The 15,408-nt window shown below is 42.5% G+C and overlaps 1 protein-coding gene across 2 annotated transcripts in view; it reads left to right on the top strand.

Moving 5' to 3' along the window:
- The window catches only part of GLRA1 (glycine receptor alpha 1), an 86,378-nt gene that overhangs the window by 39,462 nt on the left and 31,508 nt on the right, over positions 1-15,408 (top strand). For both annotated transcript variants that reach the window (XM_081901069.1, XM_081901068.1), the window contains exon 3: positions 5,927-5,994. In XM_081901069.1, the coding sequence (XP_081757195.1) occupies positions 5,927-5,994 (68 nt within the window). The remainder of the gene's footprint in view (positions 1-5,926; positions 5,995-15,408) is intronic.

Below are 15,408 nucleotides of genomic sequence, written 5' to 3'. Positions count from 1 at the left end.
CCCAGGGGCCAACTGTGAATCCTTCTCTCTCTCTCTCTCTCTCTCTCTGGCACTCAGGACTCTTTCCAGGCCACACAACCCATACTGGCCTCACTTTTCACTTTCCTTGGGTGTCTTTGGTGGGCTGGAATGAATCCTGGAAGTCTGCCTCTGGCTCCACCCACCTTTTCTCTGGCCCTGCCCACTACTGACATGTGAGCCCTGGAAGATTCCTGGGAAGGGAATGCAGTGCTCAGGCTGTAAAAGGTTCCCCATTTCTGCCATTATGACACAAATATGTCTGGCTACCCAGCTAAAAAAAAGGCTTCAGATACTGGGAGAAAACCAATAGAGGGTTAAAAGGAATGCACCGCAGGAAAGTCTTCCCTCTCCAGCACACACGTATACACAAAAGAAATTAAACTTTAATATTTAATGAAATATATACATTACCCTTCTGCTGAAGGCAGTTGTATTGTAATTTTATGCAAGATAATTTAATTTCAGATTTATTTCAGTGAACTGCACCTTCCCCCCATGGGGGCAGTTCGCTGGCTTCGTCTGTCACACATAAATCAGTATCCAATTTATATGAAAGTCACAGCAGCAGCTTTGCAGAACTTGAGCTTGTAGCTTTCTGAGCACATCATTTAAATGAGCCAGCAATAAGTCACAGAGGCGTTTTAATGGTTTAGATTTAAATGAAAATAATACCATGGCCGCCCAGAATCAGTTTCTTTCTTTATTCATGATAGTTAAAATTAAAAGCAAGGGGGAGGAGAAAAGCTCCTTTTTGTGGGTGAAGCCCATAGTGGGCGCTTCAAATGATGTGTTTATTGAGCATTAATTCTTGTTCACAGGGAGATTAGAGGACACTGGCTATTTAATGAGCAAGCTCCTGCAGCCAATCAGAAGCTGCGTCTTGGAAGCCAAACATTTTGGAAGTCAAACGGACTTTCAGAATGGATTCCGTTCGGCTTCCAAAGTACGACTGTACTATATTCTGCAGGGAAAGATACTCATGAATAGGGATGTCAGAGAATTCCAATAAAAAACAGAAACAGGGGGAGAAAATGCCAGTGTTTACTTATTTCTCCCATGTCCAGAGTGGAATAGTAATAATAATAATAATAATAATAATAATAATAATAATAATAATAATATTTATACCCCGTCCATTTGGCTGAGTTTCCCCAGCCACTCTGGGCTGCTTCCAATAAAAGATTAAAAATACATTAAAACATTAGTTATTAAAAACTTCCCTAAACAGGGCTGCCTTCAGGTGTCTTCTAAAAGTCTGGTAGTGTTGTTCTCTTTGACATCTGGTGGGAGGGCATTCCACAGGACAGGTGCCACTACCAAGAAGGCCCTCTGCCTGGTTCCCTGTAACTTGGCTTCTCACAGTGAGGGAACCGCCAAAAGGCCCTCGGCGCTGGACCTCAGTGTCCAGGCAAAACGATGGGGGTGGAGACGCTCCTTCAGGAAATCAAGGGTTGTGTCTTTAAAAACTAATGGACATTCCATGTGGGTCCATGGAAGGTAAGTATTAAGCAAACACGAGCCTTGTTGCTCATCAGCACACCTGTGTAGGCATCAGCCTTCGCTTCCCATTTCCCAGCTTTGTTGAGCTTGAACCAACATAGCATATTACCCTTATGATCTTAAACTGGCAGATTTTTTTTAAAAAAAGAACAATTATGGCACAATTCCTGGCCTATTACAGAGAGTACCTAATTCAAGCAGGGACTTTCAGATCAGGGATTACTTAAGAAACCTCCCCTTTAAAGCTGAAAGTTCAACCTAGAAACCCAGAATCCATAGCATAGCATAGAAAGGTCAGCAACCTTTTTCAGCCATGTGCCAGTCCACCGTCCCTCAGACCATGTGGTGGGCCGGACTATATATATTTTATTATTATTATTATTTTGGGGGGGGGAATGAATGAATTCCTATGCCCCACAAATAACCCAAAGATGCATTTTAAATAAAAGCACACATTCTACTCATGTAAAAACACCAGGCAGGCCCCACAAATAACCCAGAGATGCATTTTAAATAAAAGGGCACATTCTATTCATGTAAAAACACGCTGATTCCCAGACCGTCCGTGGGCCGGATTGAGAAGGTGATTGGGTCGCATCCGGCCCATGGGCCTTAAGATGCATATCCCTGGCATAGAATTTATATCAGCTTTGTGGGGAAGGACAAGGAAAACATCCTTTACCATAATTGATGCAGCCTCCAGGTGGCCAGGGGCCATAGCTTTCAATACAGCCACCCGTAGTGAGAGCACTGGAGCATGGTGAAGTTTATTTGCTGCATATGAACTGCCAGACAAAAGCTGGGAAAGACATTAGTTCTCTGTTCACATCTGGCAAATGTCGGGCACTTTTAAAGAAAGGCTTCAGATACACTAAACCTTGAGGCCTTCCAGCCTGCAGCTAAAATGAAGGCTATAATATTGCCAGCTCTCCCCAAAGGAGGAAGTGGTAACAGCTCATCAGCATATGTTAATATATGTGAGTACTTAGGTTTTAAATGGCACATTGTCTTGCAGTGAGACAAGAATGAGAAAAGATAAGGAAGGTTCATGGCTCAGTGGTAGAGCATCTGCTTTGAATGCAAAAGGTCTCAGGTTCAATCTTCAGCTTCAGGTAGAGCTGCAATAGGCTTCCTATCTCAAACCCTGGAGAGCCCCTGCCAGGCTGTATACACATCCAGCATTTGAAACGCACAGGAGTCATGTTTCAGAACGTACTATTGTACATAGCAGTTTGCAATCATACACAGCTTCATGCAATAATGGCAGCTGCTATCTGTGTTATCTGTACACAGAGGTGGGCATGTTTTCACACAAGTGTGCAACAGTGGTCCCTATTCCTCTCAATCTGTGTGTCCACAGACCCTTTTTATATCTGTGTACAGAGATTGCTAGGGATGCGGGTGGCACTGTGGGTTAAACCACACAGCCTAGGACTTGCCGATCAGAAGGTAGGCGGTTTGAATCCCCGTGACGGGGTGAGCTCCCGTTTCTCGGTCCCAGCTCCTGCCAACCTAGCAGTTCAAAAGCACATCAAGGTGCAAGTAGATAAATAGGTACCGCTCCAGCAGGAAGGTAAACAGTGTTTCTGTGCGCTGCTCTGGTTCACCAGAAGCAGCTTAGGAAGCTGTACGCCAGCTCCCTCGGCCAATAAAGCAAGATGAGCACCGCAACCCCAGAGTCGGCCACGACTGGACCTAATGGTCAGGGGTCCCTTTACCTTTACTACAGAGATTGCTACGTTATCATACAGCTTCCTGTTTTATGTATGACTTTAAGCATGTAGTCTGCCTTTGACCGCAAACTTTTTCTTTGAAAAATTCCAAAGGCTGCATCGCTGAGCCAGATCAGGACCTTTACATGGGAGGGTGAGGGTGGTCAGGAAGTTTTATTTATTTACTATCCACTGTATGCTAATCCAGATTGGGTTCTCCACACTGACAATTTGCATTGAAATAAAAACTCCCATTTGCTTCAATGCAAATTGCAGGCACACATGGGCCAGTCCAGATCAGCACCACAGCAGGGAGGAAAAGGTGAAAGCTTCACTACTCTCCCCACACAAACATACTAGGACTCGGGGAACTCACCCTGGCAGTTTATAAAAAACAAAGCCTGCACACAGAAGCAGGGGAGCAAGACAATTGGGTGCCTGGGGCAGTGTGCATGCCCTGTGCCCAGGGGCGGGGGCAGCCGCTCACAGGGCGAGCCTGGACAGGACAGGACACTCCACAGGGCCTCCAAGGAGTCTGCCTGCCTCCTCCCACTCAGCCGCCCTACAGCTGAGGGGAAGGCAGCGGGCAGACAGTTTGGGGCAACGTGGAGCCTGTGAGCGCCCAATCCATCATGTCACTCCCAGGAGAGACACGTGGCTCAGGTGCACTGCAGACCCAGCGGTGAGTGCCGCCAGGCATTTTGTCACCCCCCTCAGTGGTGACACCCAGGGCGGCCCGCCTCCACCGCACCCCCCTTCCTCCACCCCTGCACACAAGCAAACAATGTGATTAAAGACACAGGTCCTGAGGGAGTCAGGGTGGTGTTGGTTTGAACATAAGGCTCATTTACTGTAGTGAAACCTGCTCCCAGATTAATGCTCACCTAGAACCAGGACCTTTGGAAGCCTGTCAGCAGCCTGGCACACTCCTGCAGTAATCATGTGTGGAACGCTGGAAGTTCAAGGGTACAGCAATCAAATGTAGGAAAATCACTTTACTGGCATGCATGTGTGAGCCAGACCTTTGCTTCCATAAGGGAATCCTGGAGGAATTCAGTGTGTCTAGACTGCCAGTTACAGCTGTTTCCCAGCAAGACCTTTGAAGCGGGATAAAGCTCTCCTCGCCCTTTTCCCCTTCATGTGCAGTCATCCAGAGCCCAGCCCTGAATATAGATTGATACATTATCCTCACTGAATTTTGCAGTCTGCTGCTGCTATTCACAAAAGATTTATTTATATTTGGAAGAGGGTGGCTGGCCTGCTTAATCCTGTAATCTCTCCAAGGTAGAACTGTAAGTAATAACAGGTATTAAAACAAAGGTGAAATGGAGCAAAGCTCTGAGTGGCACATTTCGGATCGTTTTGGCATGCGCTGCTAGATAGTCAGGCCTCTGCCTCTAATCTTCACTCTGGTTGGAATCCTCCCTCACTGCTCCCCTGGCCTGGGTGCCCTTTGTCACTCCCTGATTGGAAAGGGCACGCTAAGCTTTCTGTCCTTTTTCTCCAAAGTGATTTCTCAGACTTTTATCATCTAGATGCAATGAGCTAAAGGTCTTTAGGTGATGTAACTCTGTGCTCAGTTTACACCACGTCCCTTCCTGTTATCTAATAAGGCTGATTCTGGAAAAGTGAATGGCGCAAAAGGAAGATAGGGCACAAAGCAGCTCCCTTTCTGAACACTTGGATTGATCCAAGCCTTAAAGCCCATTGAGCTACACACACTGCAATTGACCAGAAAACAGTGGCCGCAGTATCAGATGGGTCCTTAGGTTATATAATTCTTCCCTACCTTCCAGAGGCACTCATAAAAGCCCTCTGGTCTAACTATGTAGACTGAATGCATGGATGGGAAGCTTAGATGTGGACAATTACTACATGTGTAAGCTTTGTGCACAATGCAACCAACAAATATGAGTTGGCGGAAGTCACAAGTGGTATTCAGGTCCTACTTGCAGTCCCCCCCATAGGTACCTGGCTGACCACTGGGAAAACAGGATACAGGACTAGATGGGCCTTTGATCTCATCCATCACAGCTCTCCTTATGTTCTTAAGAACAAGCAAAAGTTTGGCCATTATGGGTTTTTTGGTCCTTTTTTTGAAATATTAAGAACATATTACAAAACAGCAACCCTTAACACAATATCCCATGTCAAAAACAGATTGACAGACATCACATCAATATAGGTTTGTGCCAGACAACTTATTTATTGAACGTTCACCCTGTTTTGCTTGCACAAAGCTTATATAGAGGTTAGATTATATCTGGTTTTCATTGAGCATTCATTCTGATTTGTTTGTGGGGAGGTGCTACATCAACAAACATTCATCGCAATCTGCTTTCAGGGTGTTCATACATCTTCTTATTCATCCATTCTTATCACACTTTTCAATGCATTTCCCCCTCGCTTTTCAAACCGCAAAATGGCCAATTCTTTTTTATTTTTAAGTGAATTTATTGCTCTGGGGGAGCAAAACCCTTTAATCTGTTTTAAGTGCACAAACCAAGAGCTCCAGTATGTGCTTGAATCTCTCCCTCCAAAACTGTGGCAATCTGAAGGCCCCCATGTAGCATCATCAAATCCGAGTGGGAAGAGACCTTGAGGCTCAGGTGGTGCAAGACCCTGAAGAATGCAGGGTCTACTTTTGCTAGGTGGCACACAGAACTTCTGATCGAGCTTCACTTGTTTTGCAGGGCCTCCAGTGAATGTCAGCTGCAATATTTTCATCAACAGCTTTGGATCTATTGCAGAAACCACTATGGTGAGTAAAAACAAAATATGGAACCTATGCATACCATATCCAGGTCATGAAACAGGTACAATAAGCAGCATGTGTTATTTGCATTTCACACGCTGGAAAAGATAAGTGATTATCTCTCTGTTCCCATGTTTCCTCCTTTTCCTTCCTTGTCAGCAATGGGTAGCAAGCTCACTGCATCGCTGCTGACAGGATGGGTCAGGGTTTTGTGTTAGGAGCAGAATCTCTCCACACAGAAGCTGCAAATGAAATGGGCACCTGGGCTTCTTTGGAAGCTGCGCTACTTCCCAGAGCAGCGTTTGGGGAAAACCACAACAACAAACTTGGCTAAGGGCAATGTAATCTGCTTTGCTAACTGGACAAAAGACCAGAAAGCTCAAGAGTTCCAAGAGTGCTACAGGTTTCAAAATATATTCAAGCCTTTGGATGCATTTAGGTGCAATTTAAACACTATTTTAAATTCATCCAGGCTTCGGGGGATGTAAAAATGCCGACCCTCCTACCATGTTGACCAGTTGCTGTGTTGAGGGCAGTTCTAAAATCATGATTAGATTGTTTCTTATTGTAAAGCACCCTTTGTTCTGTAAGGGAGAGTGATGAAATACATATATGTTATTTGCATCCTTTACTTATCGTATTAGTTTGGTAGAAAGACACGCTTGCTCATGTGATCACCATGAGTGGTGCAAGCTGGGAAAGCTGTCCACACTGAGGTGGCAAGTGCTGGGGGGAGTGGGGGAGAGAAATTTGAATTAGTTTGCATTTAAAGTTGAGCCTGCCCAATTCACACTGAAGCAATATAGGAACTGAAACACAGTCATTCTGTGAAATTCACACTTCCTATGAATTTTGCAGTTCAGTTCTCCAAACAAATGAGGTGTACAGAAATGCATCTAGTGGGATAAAATGTGTCTTAAAAGGCATATGTTCATGCAAATAACACACAAAAATGCATCATGGGGGGGGGAATTGAGTAGCAGAAATGTGTACAAAATAGCACAGTCATGTGTACATTAGCAGAAAATCACATCTAAAGATTGGAAAGATGAGAAACTGAGAGAAACCAAAATGGAAATGAGTTTCCCATTACTATATGTGCCACATCGTTCTTGATTTCCAAGTCACAAAGTGCTCTCACTTCTTATCATGTCTGAGAGGAAGCTGAAGATAAAGCATCAACGGACATTTGAAACTGAGATGGCTGTAATTCTTGAAAGATAGTTTCCAGTTTTAATAATGGTATTTAATTGAAATGCACCATTTTTCATTAAGGAATGCAGGTTGCCAGTCATTCCTGGTGACAGACAGAAAAGCGTTTGCAGCATATTAGCTTTCCAGTATACAAAAACATGAAACCAGTCACTTCCAAATTGAACTGCAATTGTATTATCATGTCATTTTTGAGTTTCATGTGGAAAACTAAAACTCTTAGCTTTTGGTTTTCTAAACAGATGTAGCCAGCAGAGGCTGATGACTCCTACACTTCTGTTTTGGGATCACTATGAGAATACTGCTTCCCTTGGGCTGAAATTTACATAGTTATTACAATTTCAGCTTTTATCTAGAAAGATCATTAAACTGCCAGTATTGGGGGATTTTAGTTCACACATAAGACATTAATGTTGACATTTAAAGACACTAGAGGCAGTCTTTGCAGAACACAAATCAGTAGCTATCATTATGTCAACATGCAAAGGTCTAATGAGTTCACAAACACAGTTTGGGGCACAATCCAAAGGAGAATAATAGGAGCTGGAAGGAGTGCAGGAGCCATCAATAAAGGGCAGGCATTCTCAGGAGAATAGATGAGCAGGAACTCTGGGAAGCAGGTCTGTATTCATCAAAAATTAGTGGGAGTAATGAAAAAGATGTCACAAGTGGGGAGTTTCTAGGAGAAGGTTTCCAGCTCAGTGGAATTCACAAAAGAGAAGATACAGCTAGGAAGAAAGGTGCAGGCTACCATAGAAAATGAATGAAACAGAGGAGAATCGTAGAATTGTAGAGTTGGAAGGGAACCTCAGGGTCATCAAGTCCGGCCCCCTGCAATGCAGAATAATTGGGTACAGAAGGCAAACCCATCTTAAAGTCATAATCCTGAAAGATCTTAATGTGGTGCTCTTGGCCAATTTATGTCCCACTGCCTATCAGTTAAGGTAACACATTCCCTTCAAGCTCTGCAGTGGTGGCTGCCTGTCACCAGTTCGAGGAAATATTGTTACAACAACACTTCTAGTTGAGATAGATTCCTGCGTTGCAGAAGGTTGGACTAGATAACCCTCAAGGTCCCTTCCAACTTTATAATGGTTCAGCCAGTGTCCTGGAGCCACAGCCGAATGATTAAGGATGAGCACACTGCAGCTGAACCCATCTACATTGAAGGAGGGATAGCCAGATACCATCATTTCCTAGGAGAGGGAGGCAGACTTGTCATTGGTGTCATTTCTCCATCCTTAGTCAACCAAGTTCAGAGCTGGGAGGTCCTACCTTGTTCTTCCACATTCAGGTTCTAGGAACGGCCAGGAGTGCCTCCCCCCACCCCCACATCACCCCATCTTTGGTTGCTCCATCAGCTGAGCCACTTTCTGGGCAATGAGGTTTTGGAAGCCATCGCCTGTGCTTTTGTAGCGTCACAAGTTCTGCACGTGGCTGGCTGTGCTCAGGAAATGTTTGGAAGCTGCCTTTGGTGCACAGCGTATCTTTTTATGGGAATATGGAAATGTGAACATGTGATACGTTTCAACAGTCTTGTAATAACCAGAGGCAGTTTCTATTTTTCTGGTAAAACGCCATTCCTGTTTTGTTCCTATATTCACAAACACGCACCAGAGCTCAGTCCATTCCAAGGTCTCTTGTTCAATCTCTGGAAGGGATGCATATGCATTTTGACTCTAGTACGCAGGCATGTAAAATGACAATATGCTCCTACCCTTCTGCGGCACCGCTGCCTATCTGCATAGCTAATGTTGCTGAACGACTGAGTTGCAGCTGTTCTTTCCTAGGTACAACTATCCATGGTGAGATTAAATACCTTATTAAACATTTTTCATTGGGTGCACTTTTTCAGGAAACCGTTAAGGTCAGCTTAATATAGCACAGGAGTTAAAGGCTCTTCAGACAATGCGTAGTAGGGAAAAGAGGGAATGATGTTCGATGTGAAAATAGAATAGGCATGTTAGAAGTTTGCAAGAGCAATATTATTACTTGGGAATTGTGACATATGAGGCCAGGTTTCTCTTAAATGCTTCTGGACCCAGTTCAGTGGTGATGGCCTTAACCTATACAGCTGACCCTGAACATCTTCCTATATACTCTTGGGCCTATCACCTTTCTTTAAGAGTCACAAGTTAGGCGTCAATATGGAACAGGGACTTTATATTGGCGGCACCTTTATTGTGACCATTTCCCCCCATGTCAATCGTGATTTAGTTTTAGAACATCTTATAAGACATTCCTTTTCTAAAAACAATTGTATGGTTCAATTTTGATGTGGCAATGATTTGGATTATAATGCAGTGTTGTTGTGTACAGTTGTCACAGTGGGTTGCATTCAGTGGTGCCCATGTGCAAGCAGAATGGACCTCCACTCAGGCAACAGGACTTTATCTTCCTTGCCTCCCCCCTGCATATCCTCAAAATCTGCTCTGGAGAGATGGGGGACCCAATGGATCTGATTCTGGGGGTACTTCAGGAAGGAGAAAAGGAAGATCAATTCCCTCTGTATGAGTGGAAATTCACACGCACATAGTTTTGCTTGATTTCCCCCCTTTTTAATTTCTTTTGCAATGTCTTCAATTTTGTAAGTTGCTTTGATTTGTTTGTTTTTTTAAGGCAGAATAAAATATTTAAACCTGTCAGTATTATTATACAGAAAATAAATAAAGCAGAACCAAAACAGGATTACTTTGCACTCCCATCCCTTCTGACTTGGACATCACAATCAGAGTGGGAATTCTGAACATGCCAATGGTTTCCTCTTGTCCTGTTCTAAACAGTTTGGGTAGCCTAAGGATGTGGACTGGATTTTTTTTTGGAGAGGTGAAACTGGCCATTTGTGCTCCTGTCTCTTGCCCTTCTCAACTGATTGAAGAGGGAGAACTGGCATTGTGAGTGGCTGAGGTTCTAAATGTTTCCTTGAGGGAGGTTATGGAGGAAGCTGTTGTGACACCTCTCTTTTAAAAAACCACCACTGGATCGTCCCAACCTAAAAAACTATTTCCTGTCTCCAATTCACCATTCCTGGGCAAGGTAATGGAGCATGTAATGGCATCTCAGCTCCAGGTATTCCTGAAGGAAACCAATTGTCTGTATCATCAATCTTGCTTCTAGCCTGGATATGAGAGTGAAACAAGGGCGGAAGACCTACCTTGGGAAATTGACAGGGGGAGCGCAACCTTTTAAACCTAGAACTCTCAGTGATCTTCAATGCAATTTGCTATGACATCATTCTGAACCATCCCATGGAACTGGGATTAATATATATTATGTTTTGGTGACTCCAGCCCCTGATGGAGGGGAGGATTAAGAACACATTGTGCTAAGGCTCTTTCACCCCTGGCCAAGGTTCCATTATGTTTCCAACATCTATATGAAACTGCTGGGTGAGTTTGTCCAGAGATTTAGTTGTGTCATCAACAGGCTGATGACACTCAACATCTCTCATTTTCACCTGCCCCCGAAGACGTGGAAGAAGTAAAATTTGGACCAGGTAAACAGAGTGGAGCTTAAATCTGACAAACTATTGTCTGGTTTGAGGCTGTACCGATCCAGATGCACTGGTTCATCTTGTTTTGGGATCACACTTTGGGAATGCTCCTGGGTCCAGCATTATCCTAGAATAGTGGCCTTGGGTAGTTTTCAGGATCTTCTCCTGATGTCCCAGCAAAGTCCCTTCTTGGGAAAATCAGACCTTTTCATGGTCTTTCACACCCCATCCACATTTGGTATATGTAAAATTCTGTATATAGGGCTTTCTTTAAAAGATGTTCAGAAATGTTTCCAGATTATTGTGTGGTGCCAGATTACTGTGTTGTGTAAAGCATTATTTACAACAGGGCTGTTTCAGCTATACGGGTTGCTACCAATTTGCTTCCAGGGCCAAGCCAGATGGTTGGTTTTAAGCTTTAAGGCTCTAAAAGGTCTACCTCTTTCCATATGAACATGCTCAGGTGCTTCACTCAAGAAGTGAAACCCAACCACACACCCACACTCACTGTCTGAAGTATGGTAAGTGGAAGCATAAGACACAGTTTTATTGATGCAGTGCCTGGGTCTCAGAAAGTCCTTCCCAAAGAGGAGGCCCCTGTGGTAGGACATCTGCCTTGAATGCATAAGTTCCATGATTTAATTAACCAGCATCTCCAGGTAGGACTGGGAAAGACACCTGTCTGCAACTGCTGCTAGTCAGAGTAGATCACATATGGGAGATCTATGGCCCTCCAGATGAACTCCCATCAGCTCCAACCAGCCTAGGCAATAGTAAGGAAATATGGTAGTTGGAGTCCAATGACATCTGGAGTGCCATGTGATGTAGACAACACTAAGCTGGATAGACTAATGGTTTAACTCAGGAGAAAGCAGATTCCTATGTTCCCTTGCTCACTTTTTGAAAAGTGGCCAGATCTGTGCTGTTGGAAATGGTCCTTTTGTTGGCTTTTCTTTTACAGCTTACTTTTCAGTGGATTGCTTTTAATGTTTGCTACTGCAAGCCTGGGGTCCACAATGGTGTCCGTGGACAGAGTGGCTGCCAAGTTTCCCTGCCCTCCTCTTTTTTATTTTTAAATGGGGTTGGAAAATTTGCTTCTTTGGAGAGATGCATTCCCTGTTTGTTGGGTGGGGAGGCTTGGAGGACCACCAGTTTTCTTCTGTGAAATTGATATTTTGTGCTACCCATAGCAGTTTCTTAAATTTCCAAATGTACCCAGTGGCCCAAAAAGGTTGAGGGTGCCTGTTGTAAGCCGTCTTGAGGATCCATGGTGGAAAGGTGGGGTGGAAATATTAAGTAGAAGAATATAAATATTTGACTCAAAATAATGAATGGATATCAGACTGGTCACCCCTCCCAAGTAACTTCAAAGTTGGTAGAAAAAGTTACCAATGCAAGCTTAAATTAAAGATCAAGAGCTGACATTTGGAATCCTCATTCTATTGTACCCTTTTGTATCTATATGATCTATATATAATTTGATCTATTTAAAGAAATCTCATATGCTATCCATCTCACTTCAAAAGGTTAAATCAAATGTAACCTTATAGGAGACTGCAGTGCAACCCACAGCAGCTACAGAGATTAATATAAAGGGCACAAGAAACCAGAGGCTGGAAATAACCGAAAATAATTGTTAGGAGTCACCCGGGCACAAACTTTTCAATCAAAGAATGGACTTGGGGGGGGGTGTAAATGGGTCATAATAGGCAACTTTCCGCTTACTAGCCACAAGTCTCAAAAAATGAGAAGAAGCTTATCAGAGCATTCAGAAGAAAGAACAGTCAGGTCATATATGATGAGGATAGTGCTTATGAGGAAAGACAGAATTTGCAACCATGGGTTTCCTTAACTCTAATGTGGATGTGGCTCCCCTTTTTGGCCCTTGGAAGATGTACACAAGAGGAGAGAGAGAGAGAGACAGAGACAGAGAAAGAGAGAGCAGTCAAGTATAAACAATGCTTATACTTTGTGGTGGAAGAAGGCTCACTCTGTGGATACATGTGCATAGAGACATGAGGGAGCTGCTTAATCTTTCCCTTATTCGTGAATTCTCTAGCAAATGGTCCCATGCTGTCATTCACTACCCAACCCCAGTCATGTTCCAAAAGTAGACTGAGAAGCCAGTCTGAGAAGAAAGCAGGAATGGGGCAAGGTTTCTACCTGAGAAGAATCAACAGCTGTAGGAGGAGCAGGCTTACCAAACCCTTCCCATAAATCTGCCCCCTGCCCTTGTAGTCTCATTACATTGGTTTGGATACACAAGTTCGCCAAGATAATTGCTATTTCTGGCCTCAGGGATCGGTTGTAATTTTGTGCATCGCAAGAGAGAAATGGATTCAAACTAATCCACTAAGGCAACTTAGGCTTGCACAGATATAACATTATGCTGGTGTTCTTGTTAGGGACGTTGACTGCAGCTCCCCAGGAAGTATACAAGTAACCCCCTTTCAATATATGTTTGACTGCAAACACACACACACACACACACACACACATCACACTGAACCCAGAAGTGACCTGAAAATGTTTGTTAAGGAGGCTGGGGTTTGTAGTTATAAAGAGAAGTAAACTACACTTTGAAGGGCACTTTGGGTGAAGCCATGTGATTTAAAGGTATGGTATTTATGTGGACCATAGAACCAGAGATAACTCAAGACATTTGATTCCTCAAACAAAAAAGAATTCAAATGTGGTTCAATAAGAAATTAAATAAATTCCACGCTGCTGACCAGGGCAGTGCATGCCTAAAAATAATCTAAAGTGCAATCCTATTCATGTTTCCTCTGAAGTGAATTCTGCTGTTTTCATCCAGATTTCATCGAGACCAGAGAAGTGCTTTACTGTCATTTAAAGCTGTTTTGATTGGATTTTATAGATTTATATTTTATGGTCCTATCTATGGTGGTGTGATCATTTTTTGCTTTAGTTTGTACACCGCCCTGTACATAAGTGCTGAAGGGAGATTGTAAAATGTTTTAATAATAATAATAATAATAATAATAATAATAATAATAATAATAATAATAATAATTTATATCCCGCCCTCCCCAGCTGAAGCCGGGCTCAGGGCGGCTAACAACAATAAAATAGTACAACATTCTAAAATATTCCATTATAAAATTAATTAATTCATTCATTAATTAAAATTAAAATTAATTCATTAATTTAATAAATAGAGAATATAATATAATAAATGTGCTAGGGTTGCAGCCCCAAGTGACATTAGAGGTTTCACCTGAACCTCTCTCACTGTACATGTGTCATGTGTGAGTGCTGTTAATGTAAGATAGTCTTCTTCTTCTTCTTTGGCAATCACTCGTAGTCGAGTAAGATTGTCTTCTATAAACGGTTTTAACAGTGAGTCCATAAGTGACTGTGGAGGCCAGTTCTGGATCCACACAACCTTCCACCATGGGGTCATAAGGCAGTACAGTCCAAGGAGTCAGATGTCCAGCCTAGGAGATGTCACTTTTTATGTTCCTGTTATCAAACAACTGAGGCACAACCCAATTTCAGTTTCATGTGCGAAAATGCCCTTACTCTGGAATCATTCCATTGTATAGAATCATACAAATTTAACAACTAATAATAATAATAATCCCACAAAAATCAGCCTTCCCTTTGGGAGGCCCATAGGAGCATTGGAAGCTGCCTTCTACTGAGTCTGGCTATGGGTCCATCTATCTCAGTACAGTGGTACCTCGGGTTACAAACACCTCGGGTTACAAACACTTCGGGTTATAAACACCTTGGGTTACAAACACTTCGGGTAATGGACTCCGCTAACCTGGAAGTAGTACCTGGGGTTAAGAACTTTACCTCAGGATGAGAACAGAAATTGTGCAGTGGCGACACAGCAGCAGTGGAAGGCCCCATTAGCTAAAGTGGTACCTCAGGTTAAGAACAGATTCAGGTTAAGAACGGACCTCCAGAACGAATTAAGTTCATAACCAGAGGTACCACTGTATTGTCTACACTAGCTGACTGCAACTGTCCAGGATTTCAGACAGGAGCTTTCCCCCAGCCTATCTGGAGAAACCAGGGTGGGTAAAAATCAATGTTTTTTTTTTAAAAAAAGGATGTTTTAATTTAAATCAGATTTTTTAAAACAACAACAACATATTTTTAAAATAAAATACTTTTGGAGGAAAAATCTTGCTAAAGATAGTTTCATTATAGTCCAAAGGCTATTCATCAGAAAATAAGGAACTGTTTTAAGTTTTTCATGTGTGCTAAATCTCAGTCTAAGTTTTTTTTTTTAATTGTTTAACCACATCAGTTAACAAACATGGATGCATATGCTATAATGTTATTGCTTTAGTTAAATAAATTGTTTAAATTGTTATTAAGGAAATGATTATTTTTCTCCTTCCAATAAAGTACAGCAGAAAAGTTGTCCAAATATAAACAGTTAACTTATTAAACCTCACAATAATTTCATAATTTTCAGACTATGTATTTCTTATAGTATAACCAGATCAGTAATTTTTTATAGAACTGTAAAAACTTCTCTGAAAATTTATGATTCCAAAAATGAAACCTTCATTTGGTTGTAAATACTAAGATTATACCAGCAAGAATGAGTCTTTCTGTAAAAATAAAATAAAAAATGATTTAAATCAAGTCTTACTGACTAGTGATTTAAATTGTTATTTAAATCAAATCCACCCTGGGAGAAACCAAGCGTTGCATCTGGAGCCTTCTGCATGCAG

The sequence above is a fragment of the Podarcis melisellensis genome (genome assembly GCF_964234715.1).
Source record: "Podarcis melisellensis genome assembly, chromosome: 2".
Lineage (NCBI taxonomy): Eukaryota > Metazoa > Chordata > Lepidosauria > Squamata > Lacertidae > Podarcis > Podarcis melisellensis.
The sequence above is the reverse complement of the archived record's forward strand: the minus strand, read 5'-3'. Positions and strand labels throughout refer to the sequence as shown.